General features: G+C 39.0%; 1 protein-coding gene across 2 annotated transcripts; it reads right to left on the reverse strand.

Annotated features, from left to right (window-relative positions):
* Positions 1-838: 838 nt before the first annotated feature.
* On the reverse strand, positions 839-21,580 carry pcolce2b (procollagen C-endopeptidase enhancer 2b). Of its 2 annotated transcripts, XM_081352598.1 has the most exons (9): positions 21,314-21,580; positions 21,020-21,128; positions 17,352-17,607; positions 11,500-11,624; positions 10,082-10,218; positions 9,781-9,944; positions 7,736-7,819; positions 6,044-6,211; positions 839-1,749 (listed from the first exon to the last, which is right to left on the reverse strand). In XM_081352598.1, the coding sequence occupies exons 1-9, from the start codon at positions 21,388-21,390 to the stop codon at positions 1,619-1,621; spliced, it is 1,251 nt and encodes a 416-aa protein (XP_081208724.1). In that variant the 5' UTR covers positions 21,391-21,580; the 3' UTR covers positions 839-1,618. The 2 variants fall into 2 exon arrangements, with proteins under 2 accessions (XP_081208724.1, XP_081208725.1); XM_081352599.1 differs by lacking the exons at positions 21,020-21,128; positions 21,314-21,580 and adding an exon at positions 21,156-21,303 and having other exon boundaries at positions 845-1,749.
* Positions 21,581-25,378: the final 3,798 nt, after the last annotated feature.

Here is a 25,378-nt window from a genome sequence, read left to right on the forward strand (position 1 = left end):
TTGGAAGATGTAAGGTGACAAAAAGTCCTGGGACTCTACTGGAATTCTATTAAGCTCTGTTTATTCTACAGCCTCCAGAACCATAACTTGTGTAATATTCTTGCATCCTACTTGTTTTCTAAAAGTGTCATTCTTTTCAAATAAATAACATTTATTATAGAGAAACATTTATTGAACTTGCTTAAGTTCTTAGTAACTGTTTCAGCATTCTCAGTGTTTAAACGTATGGTAGAGTTCTTCAAACCTACTCTTGACGACCCCCCAGTGTTCCCGAAATCGCATACTATTTGAGGAAGTACTACATTTGAATTTAAACTTACTTCATGACCATTAAAAAAGTTTGTTATATATGGTATGAATATGGGTAGTATGAATTCAATTCGAATGACTTATTGCATCCGGCATGTTACTGTCACGTGACCTAACAGCATCAGTTCACTGCCATTCATAAATCCTCTCCAATGGCCTCATGGCCTCAACGGTCGTATCCGGTGTAGACATGGTGTAACTCTTTCACCCTGTTCTGACTCTGGGTTCATTTCCTAATTGACTCAAGGTTTTCTTATTGCAGACAGGCAAAAATCCCATGGATATGTCTATTTATGACTCAGTGTCATTCAATCTATGAGTAAACTGTAGGCAAGGCTTTCAAGGTTGAAAAAAACTTTACTTTTCTAGCTAATTTGCAGCAATAAAGCAGGTCATTCAGAAATGTACCCACATTTACATGGCAACACCTGTTCATTATTCATTACTGGGACATTGTTATTCATTTCACAGTGACAGTCTACTTAATTCTAATGATCAGAGAGAGTATGTAAAATGGTCACAGCTGTTTCTGGCACAAGAAATATTGAGCAACTTTATTAGGGGAGGAAAAAAAGGATGTTACACAATTATAGAATATGGCCCTTTTAATAGTTTACTAAGGAGTTAAACGTTAGAATAATACCCTTCACAGTCAAGCACTATGAGCCCTAGGCAATTTTAGAAACAGATGTCCTGACATGAACATGTGGACTTTCTAAATATTTTCAACTGAAAACTTCCTTGAAACAAATCTGATTCTGGAAAATAATGCATTTAACTTACAAAAATACAAATAAAATAAACTAAATAAAGACAATATCCGAGATTTAACTGATAATGAACTTTTATTTTTCCTCTCATAAAACAAATAATTTATAACTTAACATTCACCTCATAGGTAGAATAGGTTTCTTTGAAAATATTTCAATATTATCCAGCATGATTTCAAAAACAGCAAAGATGTGCTACTAATTTATTGCCTTTTAGCTCCTCTAACTTTGTTATTGGATCAAAAATCTACAAATATCTTGTAAACTGTGCCATTCAAAACACCATAATCTTGCTCTTTACATTCCAGTATTCTTGACATGTCTTATTACTTTTGCTCTTGCTGTCAGTTTGATGCTCATCACAACAGTAAGAAGAGAAGTAGGAACCAAGAGAGCCCAACCAGGTGTGTGCCACGTGCTTCAACAGTCCTCGGCCTCCTCAGAAGAGGGCGATGAAGGAAGTTGGGACATGCAGGGCAAATATGAAGACATCACACACCCATGAGTGGATTTCAAGAACAAAGATTTTCCGTAAAAGCTCAGCAACGTTTGTTCTTCAGCATGTTAAATGCCCTCTGGTTCTTGGCCTTGAAAGCCATGATGAAATGATGGGGGGCGATCATTCCACGGCCCTCCTCATCTGCCTGGCCCATGAAGATGTAGTTCAAACCTAGCGACACCACACAAATAAAACCTGAATGCAGTGACGGAACGGCAGAGACATTCAGGAGGGGCTTTGGATCAGCTTTTCTCTGGGGCCTCACTTGCTCTATCCACTCCATATGTTTATATACTGTATAAACATATGACAGTGAGATTTCGTCATGAAAAATCATCATTTCTAAACTCAGTGAGTTAACCCAAAAATTTTGCCATTTTCTACTCCCCTGTTGTTCCAAACTCGCATTTGGTTAAAGTTAACATTTCCATAACTCACCTCTTCTAGGTGTAGTAAAGTTCAGTTTTTGTCTGAACTGTTTATTTAAAGGTGCATTCAGTAGTTATTTAGCTATCATTAGCATTGCTGTTATGAGTACTTTAAGTACAATACCATGGTGTTAAACGCTGCGCTGCCATCTATCGATGTGGATCAGCATGATCTTCTCCTGAGTTTTATGGAAATTACACAGATACTAGTGAGTTTTAGGACATGTTCACACAGCAGCAGAATACAGTTCTTTTTAATGAAATCTGAGAGCTTTCTGTTCCTTCATTTTCTGCCTACTTAACTACTACTTTCAAGCCCCAGAAAGAAATCTCCAACACACCTTCACGCACTGTCTGCTCTCGCGTCAACTCAAGACGCATGCGTCATGGTGCTCTCGTGAACGTGCATTGAAGATTCATATTTTGTTAATAAAATGGTAAATTGTGTTTTTTTGCATAAAGCAAGCACTTGAGTCACTTCATAAAACTGAGGTTAAACCACTGAAGTCACATGGATTACTTTAATGATGTCTTTAGTACCTTTTTGGGGCTTGAAAGTGGTAGTTACATAGGCTGTCAGTGGAGGAAGATCAGGCTCTCAGATTTCATAACAAAGATTTTCACTTTTGTGTGAACTATCCCTTTGATACAGTAACATTCACACATGGTACTGTTATGTATGGGAGTTAAAATCTTCTATAATCAAACTCACAATTGTATTATTTGCAATTGCAAAGGCTCTATCTCCTCTATGCTTTAATTGTGATCTGGGGACAGATAAAAGTCTCTTATCACCAGACCTCAGATTTCGTGTGGGATTGTATGGACAGAGTAGCTCAGACAAATAGCTCAGTGCCAGATTATTTAAAGGGTTAGTTCACCCAAAAATGAAAATTCTGTCAGTAATTACTCACCCTCATGTTGTTCCAACCGCGTAAGACCTTCGTTCATCTTCGGAACATAAATTAAGATATTTTTGATTAAATCTGAGAGTTGTCTCACTCCTCCATAGGCTTTCAGAGGGACCGAAACTTGCTGGCCCAGAAAAGTTATTAAAGAGATCGTTAATATAGTCCAAGTGACTCCAGTGGCTCAATCTTAAGTTTATCAAGCGACGAGAATACTTTTTGTGCGCAAAAACAAACAAAAATAACGACTTTATTCCACTTTTCATTTCCTTCTCTCTGGGCCTCGAGTTGGTTCACGTAGTGTTTTTGCGTAGCGCGTCTGTGTTACACGTCACTACGTAGGCTCACAATTGGCCGAAGCGGGTCATGTGTTATGTGTGATGACGTGCAACACAGACGCGCTTTAATTTACTTTTTGTGCGCAAAAACACTACGAGGCCCAGAGAGAAGGAAATGAATAGTGGAATAAAGTCGTTACTGACAGAATTTTCATTTTTGGGTGAACTAACCCTTTAAGGATTTAAAAACAGAGAATCATTTTAAACTCAATTCTAAAATGCACAGGTAGCCAATGCAGCGATTTCAAAATTGGAGAAACGTGATCAAATTTACATTTTCTTTTGAGGAACTTTGCAGTGGTATTTTGTACTAATTGGAGACGAGCAAGTTTTCTCAGAGAGAGAGGATTTAAATCTTAGAGAAAAGACGTAGCTGGAAAAAAACAAGAACTAATCACCGCATTTATTTGTTTTTCAAATTTGAGGTTCTTATCCCAGAAAACACCTAAGTTCTTAATGCATGATGAAGTAAAAGGACCAAGGTAATCCAGGTCAATGTTGCTGCTCTTAAAAGTTTTCATGGGGGCCAAAGACTATAACCTCGGTTTTAGATTAACTCAGAAATAAGACATTTTGAGAAAACCACAATTTCACTTCATCTAGGCATGCAAAAAGAGATTTCAGACCAGCATGTTTGTTGCGTTTCAGAGGTAAATAAATGTGGGTATCATCTGCATAGCAGTAAAATGATACACCATGCTTTCTGAAAATGGAGCCCAGAGGAAGTAAATACAGGGAAAAAAGAATGGGTGTGAGAATTGAACCCTGCGGCACTCCACAGGAGAGTTGAGCAGGCGAGGAAGAAAAATTACCCAGTCTAACAGAGAAACTTCTATTCGTTAAATATGATTTAAACCAACTGAGGACAGTTCCCTGGATGCCCACAAAACATTCTAGTCGGGATAAGAGAATTTTATGATCAACTGTATCAAAAGCTAATTGGAGACAAATGTCCACTTGGAGGTTAGGAGGTTGTGGAGGTTAGGTCTAACAGTATTAGAATCACAGAGTCACCAGAGTCAGTCTTACCTATGATTACCTATGATTAGATTAGTAGCTATGATAACTGGTAGGAGAATGTGGGCTTGACTCCAGTTGTACGTTAATACAGACAGTATTAGAGATGCTACTGTAAGTTGCTGTGTGAATGGGACAAAGTAAATGCGGTTGTCAATCCCAAACACTGACAGTGTGAACGTAGCCTTAGAGAGAGCTACACAATAATTAATTCCCTTTCCTGTCCAAAAACAAAAAAGCCACAAGGGCATCACTACTCAGGATTCCCTCTGTCATCAAATATTTACACATTGTGAATGCACACCAATGTTTATGCTTGTTTTTTGACTTTGGCCTTTTCTGCTTCTTCGGTCATACAGGTACTGATTCTACTGTTGTCTCCACTGGTAAAGCACGATAGTAAGTGTGCTTTGTCTGTTTTTCACTCTTTGCATCACCAAACAGCATTACGATCGGCCTATTGGTGTATCTACAGAGCAGCGGCAGCTGATGTGGAACACTGTAATAAACACCAAACTACTGAATGCACCTTAAAGAGAAACTAGCTGCTTGGAAAGGCAAGAGTAAATGCATATTTAAGTTCATACTTTAGTTTTTTTAGGCTTAATATTTTAAGCTATCAGTTTTTCATACCCAAAATAGAACCAGCCAACCTTATGTTTTGCAAACATTTTTTTTTTAAATCTTACAAAAAAATTAAGCTCACAGTTATAAATTATTATAGTTTGTGGAAAACCTGAAATATTCCTTTATTTTTACACACAGAGAAGCAAACAAGCAGTACTAACAGGAACACAACTACTTATTCAGTATGAGAGGTTACATTAATGTGTTTTAGCTGATGTCTGTGGCAGATAAAACTGTCTAGCACATTAAGCCCAAAGTACACTTCACTTTTTACACATTCTCTAGGGTCTGTGTACAGTGCGTGTGAGGTGAATTTTATCATCAACACAGTACGGACAGCAGCCCAAGTTTTCTAACTGCACACACTTTGTACGCACAGCTCGCACATGCACTGAAAGGTTTGTTTGTTTTTAAACAATAATTAGTTTCTCCACAATGTGGCAACAATACGGTGGCCGAGAGAGCTCAACGTGCTACAACTGAAAAAAACGCATGCAAATTTCTGTATTTGTGCGCATTTTTTGTGCATATGCAGCACATTTGCTGTTAAAATGAAGATGTTTTCTTAATTTGCTGGTGTTTTTTCTATTTGCATGTTTTCCTCATTTACAGCATATTGAGCTTTATGCTATTTACAGCACATTTCTGTATTTGGTTGCATTGTGAGTATTTTCAGCACGTGTTGTCAAACTGATGAAGCTGTTTTCTTAATTTGCCGGTGTTTTCTCTATTTGCATGCGTTTTCTTCAATTGCAGCGTGTTGAGCTCTCTCGGTCACCGTAGTGCCCCAGGGCCGTTGATTCACGAGGCAGTCAAAGAATAAACTGAATAAACAGAGACAGAAGCTTGTGCCAGCTACAACAACAATGGACGGCTATGTAGATGAGAGATTGGGCAGTGAGGTTAGAAAGTACCCACATTTGTACAACTCTAGCCTAAAATATTAAAAAGATGTGTATATGGGTTATAACTCACGGGGAGGTATTTTTCAGGTGATCTCCTGTAGACCAGAAGGGTAGCGCAAATCGTAATGCGCATGCGTCAAATGGATAATACTTTGAAAGGCTTTGCATATATCTGTGCACGTACACTAGTATACGTTGGGCTTAGGTGTTACTGTTCATAACAAGCTGAGGCAGGCACTCACCTCGTCTGACGTAGGGGCACTTCTTGCAGAGGATGACAATCTTTGTGCTCATGGTTTTGCCAGCCTGCTGGATAGCAAGGTTACCTTCCTTGTAGACATTGATTATGGAGATGGTGGCGTACATGCTACCCTCTCGCGTTACAGCGGTGATAACGGTTCCAGTGATAACTAAAATGTCAAAAAGATAAAAACAACGCGTTAGAGACCACTAATTTGAATGTGATTGAATTATCTTCATTTGGGGGCTTTTCTTTATTTATTTTTATTTTTTCTTAGCAGTGCTGGGGAAAGTTACTTTTAAAAGTAATGTGTTATAATGTTGTGTTACTTCCTAAAAAAAAGTAAAAAAAAAAATGTGTTATTTAGTTACTTTCTATGGAAGGTAATGTGTTATGTTATTTTGTGTTATTTTTCCTCATCTGGGCTGAACTTGTTTTCAAACATTAATTGGCGGACCCCCTGCAGTACCGTTAAGTTCTATTTTTGGCAAATGTAAAGACCCTTTCACACCAAATGCAGGAGAAGAAAGTTCAACGCTCTTATTTCAGCAATAAAAACAAATGAAAACGATAAACAGATGTTTATCAAAAGTCATTTTTGCTTGTTAGTATGGTTGAATTGGATCATGGAAGGTCAGCAGTATTTAAGACATTGGTCAATAAAGGGAGATGTAATACAAAGTATATTTGTGTTAACATTTAATTATTACAGTTTTTATTCATTTTGAGAAATTATTATTATTATTTACTCATGATTTCTTACAAAATGGGGACAGGAGAGGTGTCAGTCAGTCAATACATGGGAAAGCAATGTAACTTCCGTTACTTATTTGAAAATGTAACTCAGATATTTTAATGTAAAGTTAAAAGTAGTGCATTACTTTAGTAGTTACTTGAAAAAAAGTAATCTGATTACATAACTTATACTGCATTACGCCAACACTGTTTTTAGTACTTCAAATAAACTTCAAAATCAACTCCTCCTGATAGACCAAATAGTAGAAGTAGTGGTTTAAAAATGGTAATATTAGGATATGTTAAATATGGCTTAGGCCCATTATTTGAACATTTATTTTCATAAACTTGTGTTTATCCATTTCCACAGTACATAAAGGGTGTGATTAAAGCAATATGACTTGATGTGCATGTAATTTTCCACCTTCGTTCACATTCAGGTCTTGTTTCTCATCATGACTCTGGTCTCCACCAACCACAGGATTTCCCCATATGCAAATCCAAGTAAACAGCAGAAATCATAATGAAATATCTACTGGCTCCAGGACGTGAACATTGCAGACCTGTTCCAGGGGCAGCGACTGCGGTCAAAGAGCTCGACTGAATCAACACTCCCATTTACCAGTGGTTTATCCACAGTCCACTGCAGTCTATTTACACTAGAGCACTGTATCCCACACACAAATCCACTGTGCTGAGGGCAAAAAATGCTCAAGGAATCTTTTGAAACACGTTGACACAAACCAGCAGGCCAAAGATAGCATGCTGAAAAAGAGCCATAAAAACATGCACCTTGTGAAGAGTACAAGATTATAGACTAAATGTGAAAAATCACTGCTTGTTTCCACTTATTCTGATGCCCCCCACCTACAAATTCCCACCTTACGTTGCGCTTGTGTGTGTTTGTCTTCATGTGTCAGCAAAAAAGTTAGTATGAACTGCAGAGTGCTGCTCTTACCAAAGTTGCTGGAACAGTAGTGGCTCTCAGGGGTTCCCTTCCGTTTGCATTTCTGTTGACACAGCGCTGCAGAATACTTCAAAGCTGGAGAGGAGAGCAGAGATAGCAAAAAAAAAAAACTTCAAGAAGTTTTACTGTAGCATGCTGACTCTGAGCCAGCGGAGTTTGTCTTTTAGTACATGCGTGCAAAAAGTGAGAAAGTATGGGTTAGGTTCAAGCTCCGGAAATTGGATATCAAAGCCAATATCGAAGAGCAAAAGGATGGAAATTTGCCTGAATGTCCTGTCTGTCGATTATATTTTTACTTAATTAAATTAAACAATTTAAGTAATTCAATTTAGATTAAATGATATGCATCAAATAATTTCAGTACATTTTTAGTATTGTAGCAGTGTTGTACTCCCAGCTTTAACACTATTTAAAATAATTTAACAATGTTTAAATGCTTTTCACATAATTCACTGATTGTGTACAAATGGCAAATTTTGGAAATGTTAGGAAATATATATATATATATAGCTCACAAAGGTTAGGGGTTGTAAGATTTTGTAATGTTTTTGAAATAAGTCTATTATGCTCACCAAGGCTGCATTTATTTGATCACAAATACAGTAAAAACAGTAATAATGTTAAATTTAATTATACTTTAAAGTAACTTTTTTCTGTTTGAATAGTTTTAAACTGTAATTTATTTCTGTGATGGAAAATCTAAATTTTCAGCATCATTACTCAAGTTTTCAGTATCACATGATCCTTCAGAAATCATTATAATATGCTGACATGGTGTTTAAGAAGCATTTCTTATTATTATCAATGTTGAAAACAGTTGTGCTGCTTCATATTTTGTGTAAACCTTGATCAATTGTTTTCAGGACTCTTAAAAAAATAGAAAGTAAAAAAAAAAAAAAAAAGACAGCTTAGCTTCAAGTGTTAATTTCCCTTTTGTTTCCCCTAGGCAAAGACAAATAATGAAGAGCAACTGTGGTCAGATTTAAATTTTCTGAAAAAGTCTTAATCCAGTGCAATTTTGCTTCTGAAGCAAATTTTTTATTTAATATTACTTTTACTGGAAAACATGACACAAATACTGATTAAGAGTGATTTTGCCAGCAACATGATCAAATGCACACTGTGTCAGGAATTGTCCTTTTTGTTCCATCTCTCATTGGCAGGCTTGCATTGAGTGATCTTGCATCATTTACTTTCCACTACATCTTCATCTAATGGACTGAACACGTGTATGTAGCAGATGTACAATGCGATTACATGTTGCCTCATATGACTGCAGTTTCATAAGGTGCTAGAAAGCTAATTCATTCATTTCTAATGTGACTAGTTTCATCTTGCGGAAAACCGGAATGGCTGGTGACAAATCGTTAACATGGCAGCAGGTCAATCCAGGTTGGTCTTTTGAGTAGGGATGTTTAATGAGTAGTCATTGACTTTTAAATAGGACCTATTAAGTTTTTTTAACGTTTTCAACTTTCTTTAGTGTGTAATGTTGCTGTTTAAGCATGAAAAAGGTCTACAAAGGGAGTTATTCTGGATATCAGTGAACACGGTTTCTGAACACCCTGAAACGTCTCCATTGTAGTCTTGACAATATTTTTCATTTAAATAATTCCCCACCCAAAGCATACGCAAAATAAAGGGGGCAAAGCCTGGTTGAGTTGCATAGCAGAGCATTGAAACTCGTGGTTATGGTAAGGGGATTGACATTTCTGAAACATACACAAAGAAGTTGACCAATCACAACACACTGGTCAAGCCGACCAATCAGAGCACATTGCACTTTTCGGAAGGAGGGGCTTCTTAGAGACCGGAACTAAAAAGAGTGTTACTGACAGACTGGGAAGAGAGGTGCTGCAACAATTTAAAATATATGAAAGATTTGAGCATGAACCTATTCTAGTAGACCTCAAAAACAAAATCAAGGCTTTGTAAAAGGGCATAATATGACCTCTTTAACCGTAAGTCAACACCTATAATGTAGGCTAACATTAAACTCTCCACCTACATGCAGTATGATTAAGGAGAATACTTACGTATAGGTCTAGTGGTAGTGGGTGGTGCTGTCGTGGTTGGTGGAACGGTTGTGGAGGGAAACTTCTTTGGTCTAAATTTGTAATGACCAATAAAGCCATCCGCTGTTAAACTAAGATCTGAGAGGAACTGAATGAAGAGCTGATTTCCCTCTGAGAACACAGGCCTAAAGCAGAGAGATACACAGAATGTGAAGTGCAAATAAAGAAGTATTGCTAACAGCAGCATGTTTATATCTTGAATATAGAGCAAAGGACTGATGTAACACACTTGATATGATATATATGATGCATTGATACATACGCTGGTGGACTGTCTCCACAATATTTCCCAATTCTTTTAGCGTCGTTGATTTCTCCACCATTAAAAATTGCTACGTAATCGTAACGGCAATAGTTGTCCCGCTCCACATCAAACTTCTCAAATTTTACCTCTATAATCTGTAAAAAAAGGACAAATGTTTAAGCTATATGCGAAACACACGATTAAGGAATATCTGAAATAATGATGGCATTACACTTTTAATCAACGCTACTTGTAAAACTGGGATTTTTTCACCCATTTTAATATCCTCCAGCTAAAAATCGTAAGTCGAAAAGCTTAGAAAAATAATCATATTGTGAGGTATCATTAATGGTTGTAGTCGTCACATTTATTTATATAGCGCTTTATACAATACAGATTGTTTCAAAGCAGCTTCACTGTGATAAACAGGAAAATAAGTATTAATGTTGTAAAATTAATAATGAATCTAATTCAGTTTCAGGTGTAAGACCGCACTACAAAAGAATATAGTGTTTTTATCCAGCTCAATTTAGTTAAGTTTTGTTTTATTTCAGTTCAATATCAAAGGTGCAAAGTTCAACAATTATGAAAATTTCAATTCTGCTATAAGCAGCTATAAAACATATTGTCATTATTCAGCTCAAGTCAGTTCAATGTTAATTTAATTTAGTTCAATAACAGTGTCAATGTTGCAAAGTTAGGGTGTGTTCACACTTGGCAGGTTTGGTTCGATTAAAACTCTAGTGGTTCATTTGAATAAGCGTGAATGCTGCCATCAGAACCCTGGTGCGCACCAAACAAGTGGACTGAGACTGCTGAAAAAATTGGTCTCGGTCCTATTCCAAACCAACTCTGATGCGGTTTGACTGATTTATGAACACAACATAGACCAAAGACATCAAAATGAATCAAAAACTGGTTGTGATGTCACAAGATGCGACCATATAAAGGACATGGTTTTTCTTGTCTCGTCTGGAGCTACTGTATGTTGCCCACAGTTTGGTACAGGTGTCAGAACTGTGTCTCCATGCATTCCTGGCACTGTTTTGACTCCTTTACACATTTTGTAAGCTCTTCTGTTAGTAGAAATATCATCATATGTATGCGCATACAACAAGCACATTTAGCCCAGCAAACAGCATTGTTTTGGAAGTTCCATTGCAAAACATACATTTAGGTTTGGTCTTAAAAATGACAGTGTGAACGCCAAGCGAACCAGGACTAAATGCCTTTTGTTTTTGTTTTTTTTGGTCCGGACCAAGAAGAACCAAGAGAACTGAAGTACAAGTGAGAACACACCCTTAGAGTCATTATCCAGATCAATTCTGTACAAATGTTGCAGTGCAGTTAAATCGACAATACTACTGATTGTCTGTTAAGCCATTAATGGTTTTTGTAGCCATAAAATAAAATAAATAAAATAATGATGAGTCCACCTGGTTCTTGGGTGCTACTATATGCCAAGAACACGTGACTCCAGCAGGATAGTCTTTCTCTGGCCAGTTAGGGGTCTTGAAGGTTCCTGATGGCTTCATCAATCTCCCACCACAGTACTGATCCCCTGTAAACATCCATTAAGACAGACGTTTAGGAAATGTTTCCTAAACTACACGAGAGAAACGCTAAACATAGACCAAGCATCCAGTGTGAGGTCGTTCACCCCTAATTAAAAGGAATGCATGAGATAATTGCACAGCACCATCATTGGCGGACTCTAAAATGTACTTCCCTACAGTCTTGTCATTACGAGAGAGTTTACAGACTTGTTGGTCCCAGCGTGCAGTTCCTGCCTTAATCCTTCAACACAGCTGCCAAAGCCCTTTATCCAAAGCTGATTCTTCTAGAACTGTATGCCAATGAAAGCAGTGTGTATTGATTTTGGTGCGCATATTAAAAGGTGCTAAGCCTATTTTTAACCCAGAAAATATGATGAAATTGCACTATAAACCTCTCTGCCATTTTAAACAGAATTTTTGGATTGCTATGCTATACTAAAAAGATTGAAAGTCACTAGACCCATCATAAATGTTTCCAATCATATTTCACTCCAAGATCACAAGGAAATACAAGTCCATGTCACAAATTCAAATACAAGTAAGCCATTTGCAGGTTTACAATAATGTACACTAATTTTAAAGGTACACTTTGTAACTTTTTTTTTTTTGTTCAAAATTTATATAATGAGCAAGTACATAAATCCATCTTCCAACCCATGTTTTTGTCTAAACCTGAATCACTACGATACACCTATAATAAGTGTTTATATTCAGACTATTGTAGGGGCTGTTTACACGACTCTGTTTTAAAAAATGTAAAACTTTTTATGCGTTTTGGACCTTCATTTACACAACAATGGCATTTTGGGGAACCTTTGAACACTGATTTGTCAAATTTGTGACATTTTGTGAAATTTGTGAAAACGGTGACGTTATGCGCATGTATATATTATGTGTTCAGTCTATAGGCGCATAGTTTCTTTACAAAGTGACAACGCCAACTACTGGCCTGGCAGCAGAATACAGCGTTTTTAGCCTTTTTCCAAGATCCGTGTGAACGGACATCATTTTGACAATGGTGTTGTCTGTACGTGAAAAATGCAAAGGAAAAACTTTTCCGTTTTTAGAACATCGTTGTTAACAGGGAGTTTCCATACATAAACAGGGAGAATTAGCTCATGCTACAATGTTCTTCCACAAGACACATGCAGTTTTGTTTATTAACCGCTAGAGCAGCAAAACTTACATAGTGTATCTTTAATGAAAAATTCGTATAACGGTTTTTATACAGAACAAATCACTGTATTACAGTAAAGAAATTTAATGAATCTAATGAAAATGTATGATTCTAATGAATTTAATTAGAAAATAGAAAACAATGAAAAATGAAATATGACCCTTTTTCATAAGACTCACACATAGTGGGTGACCAAAATAAGCACTGGCACAGCTTTTAGCACAAAACTTAAACCTGATATCATCAGTGATGTGATTACTGCAAGAAGAGCTGCACGATTCTGGATAAATTAAGTATTTATTTATTTTTACAGAGATCACGATTCTCCTATGATTCTGAATAGACAGCTAAACAAAATAACATCATTTACTAGAGGTTCTGACAAAAAAGTATTATTAATTAAAAAAATTCAATGGCTTCACTTGTTTCATTACTGGATGAATCATAATTTATTAATGAATCTCTCAAATTAATGATTCAATTAAAGTTTTTAACAGTCTCTGTAAAACACCTTTTGAAAGTAACATGAAGCTTTAAATAAAGACTCACCAGTATGTAATGATGTAATCTACACTCACCTAAAGGATTATTAGGAACACCTGTTCAATTTCTCATTAATGCAATTATCTAATCAACCAATCACATGGCAGTTGCTTAAATGCATTTAGGGGTGTGGTCCTGGTCAAGACAATCTCCTGAACTCCAAACTGAATGTCAGAATGGGAAAGAAAGGTGATTTAAGCAATTTTGAGCGTGGCATGGTTGTTGGTGCCAGTAGAGTTCTCAACGGGTCGGGTCGGGTCGGCCCGACAAACCCGACGGGACCCGCGGGTTCGGGTCGAAAATATAAGCAAATGACTCGGGTCGGGTCGGACCTCGGGCTTAATCTTTTCCGCTCAGTGAAAAACAAAACAAACAAAAAAAACATTTATTAATCATCGCTGCTGTTCACCGTAAATAAAGTCTGGCTGCTGCGTGCAACGTCTTTAGCCTGGAGAGAAGAAGATGGAGTAGGTGAAAAGTAAACTTGACGCAGGTGAATTCACCGTCGCTACTACAGGAGTGTGAAAATCAGAGGTCTGGAAAGTTGTTTGTATTGTTTGTATTGTTAAAAGGCGTGAACGTTAAAGGTTGATTTGAATTCCCGTCTGCTGGTCATGATAATACATGTATGAGAGAAAAAAAAAATTATCGTCGGGCCGCGGGCCGGGTTCGGGCAGATAGTTCATGTTGAAGTGTCGGTTTACATCGGGTCCGGGCTTTAAAAGCCACGGGCCGGTTCGGGTCGAGTTGTAATTTTCAGGCCCGTTGAGAACTCTAGGTGCCAGACGGGCCGGTCTGAGTATTTCACAATCTGCTCAGTTACTGGGATTTTCACGCACAACCATTTCTAGGGTTACAAAGAATGGTGTGAAAAGGGAAAAACATCCAGTATGCGGCAGTCCTGTGGGCGAAAATGCCTTGTTGATGCGAGAGGTCAGAGGAGAATGGGCCGACTGATTCAAGCTGATAGAAGAGCAACTTTGACTGAAATAACCACTCGTTACACACGAGGTATGCAGCAAAGCATTTGTGAAGCCACAACACGCACAACCTTGAGGCGGATGGGCTACAACAGCAGAAGACCCCACCGGGTACCACTCATCTCCACTCCAAATAGGAAAAAGAGGCTACAATTTGCACGAGCTCACCAAAATTGGACAGTTGAAGACTGGAAAAATGTTGCCTGGTCTGATGAGTCTCGATTTCTGTTGAGACATTCAGATGGTAGAGTCAGAATTTGGCGTAAACAGAATGAGAACATGGATCCATCATGCCTTGTTACCACTGTGCAGGCTGGTGGTGGTGGTGTAATGGTGTGGGGGATGTTTTCTTGGCACACTTTAGGCCCCTTAGTGCCAATTGGGCATCGTTTAAATGCCACGGCCTACCTGAGCATTGTTTCTGACCATGTCCATCCCTTTATGACCACCATGTACCCATCCTCTGATGGCTACTTCCAGCAGGATAATGCACCATGTCACAAAGCTCGAATCATTTCAAATTGGTTTCTTGAACATGACAATGAGTTCACTGTACTAAAATGGCCCCCACAGTCACCAGATCTCAACCCAATACAGCATCTTTGCTATGTGGTGGAACGGGAGCTTTGTGCCCTGGATGTGCATCCCACAAATCTCCATCAACTGCAAGATGCTATCCTATCAATATGGGCCAAGATTTCTAAAGAATGCTTTCAGCACCTTGTTGAGTCAATGCCACGTAGAATTAAGGCAGTTCTGAAGGCGAAAGGGGGTCAAACACAGTATTAGTATGGTGTTCCTAATAATCCTTTAGGTGAGTGTATACTATCTTTATTCAAAGTGTCAAGTTACTTTCAAAACAGAAAAGTTCTTTTTTATTCTATTTTGAACGCTACTTTAGACATTAGTGTTTATATCTGAACTATAAACTTTTAATTAGGGATGTTAACCGATGACCGTTTGACCGATGGTTGACCGTATCAACGTTAACCGATCAAAGTTGTCAGTAGTCGGTTAAAAAAAATGTGATCTCTAAATTAGGCTATTATAGACAGTGGACTAAACGCTACTACAGTTAGCCATCTCATTCCAAGATCTTTTTGTCATAACTCGCCTGTTTGTACTTAATAAACCAATAAAAACATTTGGCGCGAGGTCACAGCGTTTGGGTTCGCGCACTCACAAGGTTTGCGAAAAGTAAAGGCTACAGGCTAAAACACTCGAGGTTAAAGCGGCGTCTCTTCGGAGCTGTCATTTCCTTAAATGAGCTGCGGCAATGTTTCAAATGAGCTTCTGACTCTAAACAAACGCCTTTATTTTTAACGCGATCACCTTGTACCCAAACCATTTCGAAACTAAGGAGCCATTTGTCCTCCGATTACATACAAGCTCCTCGGCGCTGCGTTTGCGGTAGGCCTACTCATGTTTCGCGCTGTAGGGGATTTAAAAAAAAGTGACGTGAGTGTGAGTGTGTGTGTGAGCGGGAGGTAGAGCGGCAGAGAGATGCGACGTGACAGAATTCCGAAATTGCAGGCGCGGCTCGAAATGGCTGTTATTTCAAATAGCGTTATTAATTATTACAGAAATAGTGATACTTGTGTGGTTGAAAAGACTGTTTGTGAAGCTGTTTCATACCTATACATGACTACTGCTCTCTAGCTGGGTCAGCGGCAGCACCAACAAACACAGATTTGAATGTTTGCTGTGATCGTGTGCGTCAAAGGTTTGATAGACACAGCTGAATCGTTGTCATTAGGAATAAGTTTGCATGGGTGTTTGAATCGAGAAACAATTAATCGTGTGGCTCTAACAGCAAGCTTCCATTGTTTCCAACACGCATCAGCTGTCCGTCAACTACAAAAAAACAGAGACACAATCTAAATCATTAACATTCCAGCTGTCTTGCTTCAGCCAAGCAGACGTCTCGTCACTTATACAGTTACTCAGCGAGCAAGACAGCCCCTGGAGGTCTGACCAATCACTGATTCACTGGGAAAACGTCTGTGAGAAATTCCACATCATGCCATGAAATACACAGCAATGTTCTCCAGCTTCCTCCGGAGTGTTCTAAATCAACTGTCAGGCCCTGCAGAGAAAATCCCATTTTCTTTAACTAGTTAAAGTAAAACCAGGTTTTTCTTACTTTTGTGTAAATCGACAAGGTCTTTCAGTGATTTACTAACCGGAAACGGTTTATATTGGGGCATTAAAGATCCATTTCTTTTCTCCAGCTAGCGTTATACTGACCTCTGACTTCTCTAGGAGCTGTCAGATGTTAAATAGCTCTTAACTGCTCATTAAAGATGACCTTTGCCCACGTAAACACAATCCAAGCGTAATAGCATCTGAGTTTATGGACAGAAACATGGATCATATTTTGGAAGAGCTGGCCAGTATGATTGTATATAAACACCAAATTACAATCAAAAACAAATAACAAACAAACTGTTGAACTAATCCTTAAAGGGTTAGTTCACCCAAAAATGAAAATTCTGTCATCATTTACTCCCCCTCATGTCATTCCAAACTCAAAAGACTTTGTTCATCTTTAATGAAGTCTGAGAGATTTCTGTCTCTCCATTACAGTCTATTTACCCAAAACTCTGACTCAATTGAGCTTATGTTTACCATATTTGAGTGCTGATCAATGTTTATGTGAATAAGCCTACATTAAATCTGTTCATCATATAAAGTGAGCGTGCCTCTTCAGAAGACTTGGATTAAACCGCTCGATTCACATGGATTTTTTATATAATCTCTTTATGAATGCTTTCAACCAGAGTTTTGGGTGAATAGACTTTCAATGGAGGGACAGAAATATCTCAGATTTCCTTAAAAATATCTTTATTTGTGTTTCAAAAGTCTTATACGTTTGGAAAGACATGATGGTGAGTAAATGATGACAGAATTTTCATTTTGGGTGGAACTATTCCTTTAAAACACCTCATAAACTATTTTGGCTTACTGAGTTGAACAGAGCAAAACATCTTATTAGCTGCCAAATATATGGTCCATTTTTAAGATGTTCTTACCCCGTTCATTAGGGTTGGCAGCAGAGTACACAGCCAGGAAGCCGCTACCAGCTGTATTGGCATCAGACATCATCTGTATGAGCATCTTGTTGCTTGTGGAAACGAGGGCTCCAGGCCTGAACGTCCCACAGAAGCGGCCGAGACGCTGTCCATTGCCGTGGCCACTATAAACATCCACATAATCATATCGGCACAGGTTGTCACTCTCTAAGTCAAGAAAACGAAATGAGAGGACGACCACTTTGCCCTCTGGAACCTGCAAGAAGCAGACGTCATATTGAGACCCATAAGAATGATCGGCAACACTTTCGTTTAGGGTCCAGTTCTCACTATTAACTAGTTGCTTATTGCCATGCATAATTCTAGGATATTGGCTTATTACTAGTATTTATAAAGCACATATTAATGCCTTATTCTGCATGACCATATTCTACAACCCTTAATCCTACTTAATACCTAAACTTAACAACTACCTTATTAACTATTAATAAGCAGTAATTAGGAGTTTATTGAGGCAAAAGTCATAGTTAATAGTTCGTTAATAGTGAGAATTGGACCCTAAACTAAAATGTGACCGAATGCACTACTGTTCTAAAGACATCTGATACACACATTTTAAACAATTACTTTACACTTATAGTCATCCGTTTATATTGTACTAACATTTTCAATTTAAATATGTAATTTTCAGTGCTTCATGGGGTTGGCATTAGATAGAAGCTGTGATAGCCTATTCTTCTCTTTCGTGACGTATATCCGAGTGAAACTGCTTCTCAAACAAGAAAACATGAAAGGCGGGACTTGATTTTGTCAATCAGGATAAATCATTTATGATGAATACTGCAATATTCCATTAAAAAAAACATGATTTGACTGTGATATTAAAGGGGTGATCACATGACACTTTTCGTTCCACTGACTTCCATTAATACGCAAGTTTTTACAAATTTTCCTGTGTTCCAAAGTTCAAGTTTGGTGAACTCAGCCCTGCGAATATGCATCACATGAAAACATTCAATAGAAAAGAGATATGTTACGTTGCAGGATTGCATTAAAGTGGAGTAGATTGTATATTTTCTTTTAACATTTTGGAAATATTATATTTTGAATTAGGTTTTTAAAAAAAGATGCCGCAGAGTGACGGCATAGGATGACTGTTGCAGTGTCTAAATTTTGGTTACACTTTATTTTAAGGTGTCATTGTTACAGTTTAATTATATATTTAAGTACTGAGTAATATTAATTAACTACATGTACTTACTATAGGGTTAGGGTAGGATTAGGGTTTGATTGAGGATTAGTTGCATGTAATTATGCATAATTTACTGTTATTACTATGGTAAGTACATGTAACATAACAAAGTCACTGTAAAATAAAGAGTTACCGAAATTTTTACATTTTAACTAAAAAAAAATTGTAAATACTTTTTTTGTAATTTCTTAGCATTTTTCAAATGACTTAGTTTGTAATGTTGTGATGCATCTCATGATTGGTTTGATTCATGGCTTAAAGTGTTTTACCCAAGATTGTTTATCAGAAGCCTATGGAGAGAATGAATTGAAAAATACTTCAAGAACCATGACTATGAAATCTTTATTAAGTATTATACTAACAAATATGCTAATATATACTAATATATAGGCTAATACATTACAAGTAACACAAGTTTACGTAATCAGTTTACTTTTTCAAGGAACGAGTAAAGTAACATATATAACTAAACATCTGAGTTACCTTTTCAAATAAATGCAAGTTACTTTGTTTTCCCATTTATTGGCTGACAGGCATTGTGTGCGCTGTGTGAACATGATGGTTATTGTAGTTCTAGGCTAAATGTGAACATGCATTTACTCATCTCACTTGCACAAAAACAGATTCAGCATCTCTCAAAAAGAATAAAAACAGTGAAATGCAAACTAATAAGAATATATATATATATATATATATATATATATATATATATATATATATATATATATATATATATTTTTTTTTTTTTTTTTTTTTTTTTTAACTGCAGCAACATGGAAATCAGGTTCTGCCCTAATTAAGATTTTTAAAATAAAGTAGACAATCTCTCTTAGTCAGAGTGGTCACCAATTAAGTCTCTTATATGCAATGACGGCAATGCAATAAAATGCTAGAATGAGTCTGGAGTTGCCACAAGGATGTAATGTGGCCAGCAGCCAAACCAGATGGAGATCACAACCAGACACACACTGATTCTTGCCACGACTTTCTATTGCATCATCATTATAGTACATGCAATGCAGAACTACATTTGACTTTTTTTTTCTTTCTTTTTTACCCACAAAACACTAAACATACAGACATATTCAAACATGGACATGGAACAATTGAGCCTCAGCTGTTAGGCTATCTGTTTTTGTTGTTTATAAACTTTTTAAGATTAAATTTAAAAAATCTGGAAAAAAAACTGACTTGTTAGAGATTGTCTAAAATGCAAACAATGTTCATCACAGCATGCACTGTATTCAATGAAGTTCTGTAGATACCTATGCTATTTATGTGTGTATGAATACATTCCTGGACAAACTGATGGATTGTGGATTAAAAACATATAAATCTCCACAAATGCTAGATTTGGTAAGGTTCTATGCTAACTTGACATCTGTAAAGTGTTTTCTGTTTACCTGCTAATATGTAACAAATGCAATGATAACATTTTTTTTTCTTGGTTTCTCTGTTCATGTGTCTTTTTGTGTTCTTCGCCATTACTTGACCCACTGATTATTATGGAAGCTTGTTTCTACCACAGAATAAAATAAAAAATAAGAATGGTATTTCCAAATTTTGATCTCATAACAATCTCTGATTGTTTTTCTTGCAATTACAAGCTTATATCTCACAATGCTGACTTTATTTCTCATAATTCCAGGTTTATACCTCACAAATCTGAGTTTATATCTAACTGTGAGAAATAAAGTCAGAACTGCAAGATATAAACTTGCAATTGAGAGGGAAAAAAAGACAGAACTGTGTGTTTATATCACACAATCCTGAATTATTATTATTTTTTGTCCTTATAGTGTTGTGAGGTCGCAATTGTGGGAACTCCCTTTTCTGAGAAAAAACAGTTTAGAATTGTGAGATAAAAAGTCACAATTACCTTTTTATTTTTTTATTATGTGGCAGAAACAAGCTTCAGATTACTCATAAATAATGCTGATAAGTGAAAAAGTCTCGTGACTTGCAAATGAAAGGTTACAGATATTAACAATGACTGAAACTGATTGTTTGAAAACTACTTCATGAATACTGCATATTCAAACTTATTTGAGTATAAATACTTTTTTTTATATACAGAAAGGTATGATATTCAAAGGCGATAAGAGTGTTCGTCATTCAAAATCGAATCTAATTCATTCTGATTGGTTAATTTTGCTATAGTGAATTCTGATTCGTGTTTTAACCATAGCCCCTTTAACATGGCGACTGTTATATTTAATTTCCACAGTGCCAAAGCCTCAAACTAAATGTAAACAGAATTCTTTTTTTTCTTTTTCTTTTTTTGCTGCTGCTGCAGGGCACTAATATCTTCTTCAGGAAATGCAAATATGGTTTTAACTATATTCGCTTTGAGACGCGCATGTCAGTTACAGTCGGCATTTCAGCTATCCGAATACATAATAAATCAGTTACTTACAGTAATTCGCCATACACATTTGGTATTCGGCGGATAGACGCCCGGATAACCCTGACTACCGATAACACCCGACTCTCCTGTGATATTACCACCACACGTGAAGGTCTGTCTAGACAAGAGAAAGAACAATAAACACCTGCATCGATGCAGCATTCATTTTTGCAACACAGCCTGTATGTATCACAAAACTTTGACATGCATGCACAGCGGTTTCGTATGTGAGATCCGCCGCGCCGCTAGCTGTGATCATACATGAGCATTCAGTGCGCGCGCATCATGACTGAACAAACTTACCTGTTTTGAGACTGAGCTCGCACATTCAGGATGAGCAGCAGAGCCCAGGCGATCAGGACACCGCAGATCTTCCACATTGTAAGAACGGACGGTGGAACAGATCAGACGGTGTGCGTGTCTGCGTCCAGCTGCATTTAATGATTATTAAATTATTGTCCTCCGTCTGTTCTGAAGTTGCTCCGGGGAGTTTCAGAGGCAGATGAATATAGCGTTTGTTCTGCTCTGTGGGAGGGAGCAGCACGACAGCTGCCTTTTTCTAAACCTGTGATCAAAGACATGCACAGGAGAAAGAGAGAGAGGGCTCTGGATAGGCGTCTGATTTAATAAGAGGCTAAAATAAAATAAATCTTTTTTTTCTTTTCTTTTTTTCCCAAGTAACACAGTAGTAACAAATTTTAACTATTCAGTTTAGTTCAATTCAGTTTTTTTTTTCACATTTTACAACACATATCCACTAATTTATTTGTCAAATAATCTATGCACATCCATGAGTACTATGAGATGATTACAGCGCCACCTCGTGGCTTTAATGGTAAAATATATTCCAATGACTAAATGTGGGGTGTTTTAGGGGTTGAGTTTAGCCCCTTAGGAACTCTTAGTGCTTCAGCATACCAAGACATTTTGGACAATTATATTTTCCCAACTGTGTGAATGGCCCCTACCTGTTCCAACATGACTGTGCACCAGTGCACAAAGCAAGGTTCATAAAGACATGGATGAGTGAGTTTGGTGCGGAGGAACTTGACTGGCCTGTACAGAGTCCTGACCTCATCCTGATAGAACAAATTTGGAATGAATTAGAACGGAGACTGCGAGGCCTTCTCGTCCAACATCAGTGCCTGATCTCACAAATGCGCTTCAAGAAGAATGGTCAAAAATTCCCATAAACACAACCCTAAATCTTGAGGAAAGCCTTCCCAGAATAGTTGAAGCTGTTGTAGTGGCAAAGGGTGGGCCAACACCATATTAAACCATATACGGATCAGAGTAGGCTTGCACCAGCCGTTCGTAAGTTCTTTTTTAAATTGGAACGTAAAGTCCACACTATAGAGGCTTAGTAACTACTAGCTATTTTGTAACTAACTCTGTACTTTATTCCTTTGCAGCTAGTAAGTCGTATACTCTCCATAAAGTAATGCATACTTCGCATAATATAACGTTTACCCTCGATGATCCAATATCAGCCGTCAAATATGCGAGCACAAGTTGTTTAAATGCTGGGAATTTCAGTTTATCCATTTTTTTTCCTTTTGCCTCACTTAACTAACAGTAAAAATACGTTTCCATTAAATACGACACTTAATCACGATCAAGTGTTTTTATATGTAAATAACATTCAGAAACTGTATTTGAAACAAAATTAATAAGGATAAATAAATACAGTAAGTGATAAAAAATAAATAAGTATTGATCAAAAATAAATAAATAAAAAAACATAAGAAATAACATTTATTGATTATGACTGATTTTATTTGACATAATGGCACACTGATCGGTGGGGCAGATGCACACAGCGGTGCGCTGGAGCCACTAACAAAGTAATCTATTCATATAATATTCTCTCTCTTAAAATGTAAGCTAGTGTAAATGTCAGGATTATCATGTCCAAAGAATTGAAGTCTGTCAGGTAAAAAAGCTTATTGATGCAGTTCAATCTGTCTGCTATTTTAGTCCAACGTTATTCCTGATCGGAGGCTTCCTTAAATATTTAGTTTATACATAGCCTAGTTACGCTTCAGCTAAGTTTAATGGTGCAATGCAAAAATATTGAGTAGTGCAAGTTGTATCTTAGTACCCATTTACTTCAAAACTACCATGTCCTTACTACACGCGACGCGCGATAAAAGGTTCCCTATCAAGGCTACGGAACTTTGACATTACGGATGTCGTATATGGGAACTCATCCTTCACATCCGCTGAAATCTTATAGGCTAACGCCAGTAGAGCTGGCCAGTTGACGCAAAATATGCAAATACTGAAACCCCGTTGCAGTATAATGCAAATGCAGCGTCAATTTCATCTTCAGAATCTCTCTCTTCACTCTCAAATCGTGTGCTAGAAAGCTGATACTACACTAACAACTTACTGGATTATTTGCCGTCGTCGAAGGTGCGCCAGAGATACTACACTGTCTCCTGCATCCGATGCCGACTGTTTGCAACCTGTGCAAGGGCTCCATCGTGCCCCCGGATACGCACCTGTTTTGTGTTGTGTGCATGGGGCTGGCCCATGCTGAGTCAGCCCTCAGAGATGAAGGGGTCTGCGACCACTGCGCGGACATGTCCCTACGAGCTCTCAAGGCCAGGCGGGATGAAGCTCGCGCAGCAGCGGGGATCGGGCCTACCGCCGCCACCGAGCCTCTGGTAACCCCCCCAACCGCGGAGCCGAGGTTCGACCCCCGGTGAGTTTCCCTGACCCCACCTTTCAGCCCCCCCCGGCGAGGTTGCTGACTTCGTGTCCTTCGGGGCGAGTGAGGAAGACGACTCCATGTCTCTGTCTGCCTCCGAGAACGACTGGGGTGCGGAGCAGGCCGCACCGCTGACGGCCGCGGAGCAAGAGACCCCGGCGGACCTGCAGGACGAGCTCTTTCGCATCCTCTCTAAGGCCGTCGAGGAATTGGACCTCTCGTGGAAAGCTCCCGATGAGCCGTCGAAGAGCAAACTCGACACGTGGTTCCTCCAATCGAGCCGCCGTCAGGCCGCTTCGAGAAGAGGAACCCCATTTTTTCCTAACGTGCATGCGCACGTGGTGAAGTCGTCGGCGGCCCCGCAATCGGCGCGCACCCTCACTTCCACCCAGGCCATGTTTGCCCCCGTGGACGAGGTGGGGGACCACGGCTACCTCCGCATCCCCCCCGTCGAGGAGACCGTCGCCGCGCATCTCTGCCCGTCGGCTCCCGCCCTGGGCTCGGACCACAGCCTGCCGACCCGAGCTTGCAGATTCACGGCCCACCAGGCTAACAAAGCCTACGGTGCAGCAGGGAAGGCGGTATCTGCGCTACACGCCATGGCCGTTCTACAAGTGCTGCAGGCTAAGCAGCTGAAGTCTCTGGATGGCGCCGCCTCTATCGATGCTGATGCCATTCGGGATCTTCGTTCGGCCACGGACCTCGTGCTCCTGGCCACGAAGCGTTCGGCCCAGACGATTGGCCATTCGATGGGGTTTTTGGTGGTCCTCCACAGACACCTGTGGCTCACCCTGTGGGACGTGCAGGAGGCTGACAGGAAGACGCTATTGAATGCACCGATCTCCCCTGGAGGCCTGTTCAGAGACGCCGTCGAGAAGGTCACCAAGCGTTACTCTGAGACCCAGAAGAAGGTGAAGGCAAGAAGCCATGTTATTCCACGGAGGGCGCCCCCGCCGCAGCCTCGCTCTCGCTCGTCTTCCGCCTCGGGCCGTCAACCTCAGGCTGCGGCCAGACATCAGTCAGCGCCCCGCCTGGGACCGGATGCCCGTAGAGGCCGAAGCGGCCAGTGGCACTCTAAAGCACTTAGTCCCTCAGCATTCTGTGAGCGACACGTGCAGTTATGTTGTGAATGCTGTAAATGTTGTTTCTTGTTCAATAAAGCAAACTACCACTTCACAAACAGAGCTCTTTTCCCCTCTTGCACCACACACTGTGTTACCTGCCCTCGAGCAGCGCAGAGTCACAGTCAATAACCATAAAGGCACCTCGTGGGAAGCGCGAGGTGTCTGTTCCCAGCCCTTATATAGCGGCGATGACCGCAGGTTTAGATCGGCCCATGCTTAGTCGTTTTCAGGCAGCGTGGGAAGCTATTCCGGGCATTTCACCATGGGTGTTAAATATAGTTCGGCACGGGTACACACTTCAGTTCAAATGCAGACCACCCCGCTTCCGCAGCGTTATCCAGTCATTAACTTTGCCCCAAAACGCTCATGTGCTGAGGCAGGAAGTGTGCAGCTTGCTCGAGAAGAAAGCGATAGAACCGGTTCCCCCGAGCGAGCGGGAGAGCGGGTTCTACAGCCGCTACTTCGTAGTGCCGAAGAAGGGAGGGGGTCTCCGCCCCATACTGGATCTGAGACCCGTCAACAGAGCGCTTC

This window comes from Scardinius erythrophthalmus (genome assembly GCF_964197995.2).
Source record: "Scardinius erythrophthalmus genome assembly, chromosome: 22".
NCBI classification, from domain to species: domain Eukaryota; kingdom Metazoa; phylum Chordata; class Actinopteri; order Cypriniformes; family Leuciscidae; genus Scardinius; species Scardinius erythrophthalmus.

Coding starts and splice junctions, on each gene's coding strand:
- pcolce2b (XM_081352598.1), bottom strand. CDS start 21,390: ATGTGGAAGATCTGCGGTGTCCTGATCGCCTGGGCTCTGCTGCTCATC. Junction 21,129..21,313: donor CGAGCTCAGTCTCAAAACAG/GTAAGTTTGTTC, acceptor TCTCTTGTCTAG/ACAGACCTTCACGTGTGGTG. Junction 11,625..17,351: donor TGCCAACCCTAATGAACGGG/GTAAGAACATCT, acceptor GGATGTTTACAG/GGGATCAGTACTGTGGTGGG.